This window comes from Aphis gossypii, chromosome 1 (genome assembly GCF_020184175.1).
Source record: "Aphis gossypii isolate Hap1 chromosome 1, ASM2018417v2, whole genome shotgun sequence".
Taxonomy (NCBI): Eukaryota; Metazoa; Arthropoda; class Insecta; order Hemiptera; family Aphididae; genus Aphis; species Aphis gossypii.
Window position 1 is genome coordinate 89,365,541 of NC_065530.1, and position 6,419 is coordinate 89,371,959.

General features: G+C 30.8%; 1 protein-coding gene across 2 annotated transcripts; it reads left to right on the forward strand.

Moving 5' to 3' along the window:
• Positions 1 to 248: 248 nt before the first annotated feature.
• Positions 249 to 5,893, forward strand: LOC126549210 (uncharacterized). 2 transcript variants are annotated; one of them, XM_050197772.1, is made up of 3 exons: positions 249 to 509; positions 914 to 1,107; positions 5,073 to 5,893. In XM_050197772.1, the coding sequence occupies exons 2-3, from the start codon at positions 916 to 918 to the stop codon at positions 5,535 to 5,537; spliced, it is 657 nt and encodes a 218-aa protein (XP_050053729.1). In that variant the 5' UTR covers positions 249 to 509; positions 914 to 915; the 3' UTR covers positions 5,538 to 5,893. The 2 variants fall into 2 exon arrangements, with proteins under 2 accessions (XP_050053729.1, XP_050053730.1); XM_050197773.1 differs by having other exon boundaries at positions 5,082 to 5,893.
• The last annotated feature ends 526 nt before the right edge of the window (positions 5,894 to 6,419 follow it).

Consider the following 6,419-nt stretch of genomic DNA (forward strand, 5'->3'; position numbering starts at 1 on the left):
TAAGTGCTCCGGGGTGCGAAATTCAAAATACGCCCCTTTCAACACAACTAAGTACTGATAGTTGGAACTGCCTTTAATAATAATAATAATAATAATAATATAACGCTATATTAGGTAATATAACTTATCCATAACCTCAATCGTCGGTCGTAGGTATACAATTGTAATCGACCACGTCAAAATGTTGCGGTTATCAATTATTTACAGTGTATAATATAGTATAGTAATTAAATTCAATATCTGGAAAACGTAAAACATTTTTAAACCTCTTTCGTAAAATTCCACAGGTTGGTCGTGGGCCGACAAATTGCTGTTGGCCGCCGTCGAATTCCAGGACGGCGTGAACATAGTGTGTACTCCGAGTCCGGGGGACGTGCAACGTTTCAGTATATCGCTTTCGGAACCCGAACAGGAAATATTCGCGTCCCGCAGCCTGGGCCGGGCCGCGGACAGACAACGGTATTCCGCTCGGGCGGACACGGTATCCAATAAATTCAAAACGGTTCGAGGTAGGTGAATTACGGTTTTCACATTTTAAATCACAATCCTTCCAACTCGAACCCTTCCCGCCGACCACCTCACCGCGTTATCACGATTATCTCCGACGAGCAGCCAGGCATAGCGACTGCCGCGGGCAACCTTTCCACCCGTAACAAAATTCAAAAAAAAAAAAAAAAAAACATCGTATTTGCTCTATATGTTTGTCTCTGAAACACGCATACACGCATACACACACCTGTAAATGTTTAATCCATTCGTATAGCATATAATATTATGTGCGATGAGAACATCAGATGTATATAATATTATATATAGCTATATTTATATTGAACATCTCTACACGACCTTTTGTTTTGGTTCGTCTCTCGTGTTTGTATAATATAGGTAATATGTGTATTATCTTCTGGCACAGGCATGTCGTTTTTGGACGCCGACAGCTCGTTAAACGACAAGAAAAACTCTCCTGCAAAGTCCACCGTCACCTCGTACGCACGTCTACAGTGGCAGAGCCCCATGACCGCGACGATTGCGTCCAACAGATACAGGAGCAACCACCGGGTGCTGGGAAACATCGTCAACTCTTTGATCAATTTGCAAAAGTACACAGTGAGTATTGTATAGTGATCCTAATTAATACCTCATAAGCAATTAGTGTTCAGGTAACAGCACTGCAGTTGACTGAACATAAACTGGCATGATAGAAAAATGTGTGAATTATAGCTATTTTGCGTCTCCGCCGATAATTTCAAATCGCTCTGTATATAAATTGAACGTTTCTTTTTTGTATTGCCATGTGGGGTAAAATTGTGTACAGTTAAAAAAAAATTAAATGCGTCAAAGGAATTCTCATCTTAAAACACTTTGAATGTGTTCGGTAAATTGTTCACAAGGTGATCGTACATAATATCATGTTAAAAATAAATGTTAAGAACAAGACGTAATAAAAACAATAGATTGTATAATTATTGAAGCGTTAAGAAACATTAGATTGATAAAATATTATAAAAATGAAGCAGTTTAAAAAAATCGTTATGGAATACCACTCAGACACGAAGGGGACGGGTTTGACATAAAAAAAATATTAGCAATCTTACTTGACAAGTTTTTTTTATTATATTTAAAAGAAAATAAGCTATTTTAAGAACATATACTTTGTATAAATTTCAATAAATCTGATAATAATCATTACATGTTATAAAAATAGCCATGTTGGTTATTGAACACTATTATATAAATACAATTTTACACATTATTATGTAGTGTTATTGGCAATAACTGCATTTATGGATTTTAATTATTGTCTCAAAACATATTTTTAATTTTTTTTGTAACTTGTAAAATGTATAATGAATATAATATATTATATATATATAAAAAAAAACGAAACACTTGTTTTCAATTATTGAAATACTTCGAACAACACAGTATGTCAATATAGTTTGTAAAATAACATAATTCAATGTCACCGTTATTAAGGTCGTACTCATGCGAACGAGTTTGAATAACTTTTTGATAATTAAAATAAAAATCAATCATCGGGTAAATTTAAAAATATAATATTTTAACTATTATATTTTATTTGTTGCTATATTTTTTAAATTAACCTATATTATCATCATAGAGAACTCAAATTCAAATTGATTTATAATTGCATTTAAACAATAAATATATAGGTATAAATAATAAAAAAAATATTAAATGCAACTGCAATATTGCATTCATTTAAATCCAGTTGAATCTAATAAAAAAAATTTCATCCAATAAAATGCATTCTTATAAATATTCTTAAAATGCAATAATGGTAAAAAAAAAATAATAAGTTCGATTGCGTGGTAAACCTTTGTGTTTTTAAATTGAATATGAAATAGGTACTCCGTAAATCGTAATGGCATTATAAATTTCTTATGATTATTCGAAATGCTAATTTATACTTTACTACTTATCACGCTTTAGGTTTAAATATTATGATAAAAAAGTAAGGTATAAATATGTTTTATATTGTATTAAATTTTTATATGGTTATTTATAGGAATACAACAAAAAACCCTATGTTTTTATTCACGTTCGTGACTTTTGATATAATAATTTTACATATTATACTCGTAACATCCAATCATTGAACATTATATTACTTATTATTTATTAATTATTTAAAATATTGTAAAATAAATGTATTTTAATAATTCATATGTATACTCCGAGAACGTGTTATTAATTATAAAATAAATAAATAATTATTTAAATAGTATAATGTAGGAAAATGTTTCTACGGATTTCAAAAATATATTTTTAATGTAGCAAATTATAATGTATGTGTTATATAATAGTTATAAAACTGATAGAAAATTATTCTCTTATTTCTCTTCATTCAGATTTTACTTTGAAATTTTAAAAGCTAGCAACTTTAGTTAACTTATAAACGTATATTACTTGTAATAGATAATACATAAAACAGAGATTTTGGTGTGAAGAATTTTCGATCCTTTAATTAAAAATAAAAATAGTGTCTACAGAAGAAAACACTAGTAACACAAAGAAAATCACAAACAATTCGTTCGCCGATGAAGATATTCTACTTTTTACAAAACAGTCTCAATTAAAAGCTTTCAGAGATATAAATAAATGAAATAAAATTCATCAATTGACAAAAAGCGTAGACCCATCGCGCAGACGTATAGTGTGACCTATTTTTTTTTTTAAATGGATTTTTAATCACAATAATTGTACCTATACAGTTTAAAACCACCGTATCTGTTTTAAATTAAAACACAAATTTTAGTGTTATACCATGTAAACACATACTTAGAAAGATTACAATTAAGTAATATGTATATTTTAGTTTATATACTACACAAAAAACATTTGAATTTTAACAAACACTGTTTTAGTAGTACAAAGTTTTACTTGAGATTAACTTTAAACTAGGTCGTTGATAGCTGTTGTTTATGACCGCGAAAGTACGGAAATACGTATTATTAATGATTGAATACATAAATAGTGTATTTACAGAGCATAATACCTATATAATATATTATATCTATGTGCATCGTAATTAAGAGTATCACTCTAATGCATATGATAAATTTGTACTTATTGCTAAATCATTGAATACGGAAAAACGATTCTGAGAGAAGAATTCATTTAATTCATTCTAATATAAAACTATAATTGGTGATTTCTTAATTTGCCAAGTTGAACGATTTTTTACAAAATTTCGAATTATCTTATTAGAGTGATATAAATAATTTTGTGGTACCTATAATATAAAATAGCTAAAATTTGTTTAAATTTTGTGTACATTTATATTTACAAAATAATATTATGGTTATTATACATAAAATCATTTTCCGCGATCGTTGGAACTGTTATTATATTTTTATTTGGTTGAAACCAAAAACGTTAAATCGAGTTTGATGAGTATTATAACGCTTTGTGGTTCTAAGAAAAACATCATGAAATGATACAAAGATGCGCCATTCGATCTTTTATTGAATATTGTATTTCTTGTTTTAATAAAATTCATGTGTGGTATTTACTCATATTGTAAAGCTTATAAGCAGTCAGTTAAAGTTGATATAGTTATTCAGTTTAATACGTTATTACATCTGTAATACAGCTAAACTTTATTTGTTGTTCAAATACAATAAGTAGGTATCATAAACATGTTGTGAAACATACCTACATTTTTAAAAAGGTCAAAATCCACTCATTGAGTAAAGTCTCTACAATTAATATTTTTTTAATTTTAACTTTATTAAAACTTTGTTATTTTTCGTTTAAATATAGGTACAATTTTGAAATTTGAACACTAAATAAAAATTAACAGTGTATAAGTAAAACTTATGAAATACATTTTCTTAATTTTTCAAATTTTCTTCAGTAATATTAAAACTTGTACCTTTACATTTTTAATTGCAAAATAATTAATCAAGATTTTGATGATTTTTTTCGACTTTTTAGCTGTTTAACTTATTTTTGTTTTAATATTTACAATATGAACTTTTCGTTTCGATTAAAAATAAATAATAATAACAATAACAATAGTCAATAAAATGATATAACATAATAAATATTAATTTTAACTTCTGGATTATTTTTTTTTCTGGTGTAACTCATATGCCATTGTATTTTAGAGCATATTTATAGTGTAAATAAAGTCTTTTACAAATCGTATATTTATTAACAAAAAAATAAATAATTCATTAATTTCTGCAAGAATAAGATAGTGCTTCAGAGCACGAAAATAGACTAAATTAAAAATAATAATAACAAAAAAAAAAAAATTGAACATTGCTGTAAAACCAATATAATATTATCATGTTTTTCCGCTTATAAAATTTTTAAGAAAAAATAACACACATTATTATAATTAATCCAATAACGAAAATCCTCGGTCATTCCTGTAATAAATAAACATTATGATTATAGGTAGTATAATATAATTATGTTTTGAAAACGTAAGTTTGATTTATACGTCATATTTACGTGTAACCGAATCGGCTTAAGAAAAAAAAAATCTATAATGAGTATAGTGACGTGGCAGTATAATGTTATATTTTTGTGACCGGAAGGTGTTGCAGGAAATGTGTTCGGTGCTGCCGGAGGACAAGCAGGGACCGGTGCTGGACGACATCCGAAAGATCAGCAAAGAGAGACGGCGGCAACGGGTCGCGGCACCGACGTCCGCGGCGACGGCCCTGCGCGGCCGGTCACCGACAGACCAGCTGACCGGCGTCTACCGGTCGACGTCCGAACTGTCGTACGCCCCGGCCCCGGCCGCCGACGAGGGCGACGGCCACAGGGCGAGTGGCCCGCGGACGGCCGACGCGGGCACTCTGATGGCCACGGTGCGGGCGGCCAGGCGCAGACAGTCCATGTCGGCCACGGTGGTCTACAACCCGGCGTTCTACGAGCCTCCACAGCCCGTGGCCGCTTTGCCGGCCATCAACCCGGCGGGCCAGCCGTATCTGCGCATGACACCCGAAAACGGGTTCAGTCTGCATGGCGGCGGAAATCCGGATCCGGAACCTCAGTAACCAGCTCGGCGCTAAGAAATCACCACGACGATGCGCGGGGAAACGGTCCGACGAGCCAAAATTATTGTAATATGTGTGTAAGAATATTATATTTTCACAGGTCGCGGCTAAATGAGATCGTACGCGATATATGATCGTGAAAATAAAATATAATAAATGTTTTCGACTATATATATTTTAATGACTAATAACGATGCACCTTAACCCTAAATTATTATTCTCGTTAAAAATAATCACGAGATTCTTTGCTCACGGTCTTTTTGACAGTGTATTGAAATATATCATAATTAAAACTCGATAAATTGAAATAATTATCATTTTATTGCTCTTAAATAAATAAAAATTGTCAAATATGCTTTTATTGATATACTCAAATTAAACCTTCATATAAATGTTATTACATATTATAAGGTTATATTGCAGGATACCACGCACACAGTATTTTAGACAGTTTTTTCAATGGATAATGAACTTTGAACCTTTCAACAGACATCAAATTGTATACAATTGGGAGTTGTATCTAATTTTAGTTTATCACCAAATTAGAAGGTACCTAGGTCGGGTTAGATTAATATTTCATATATTTGAAGCAATGAACAAAATTCTAAAAGCTCGATCCTTTTGACCGTGATGTGTGTGCTCTAGGGTTAAATATAATACTATAATACCTTTAATATCATTACTATGTTATAATTGGAAAATAATACAATCCAATTATGCATTGTCGCTTTCGCGTTTTCAAATTCAATGTCCGCGGAGCGTGTAATGCGTGTGCGTGAAAATTACAGAAAATGTCAATAGTATAAAATGTTAAAAAATACATGTGATTGCTTTTTTAACGTTTTACGTTTAATGTAAATTTCCTATAGAGCGTAGGATACA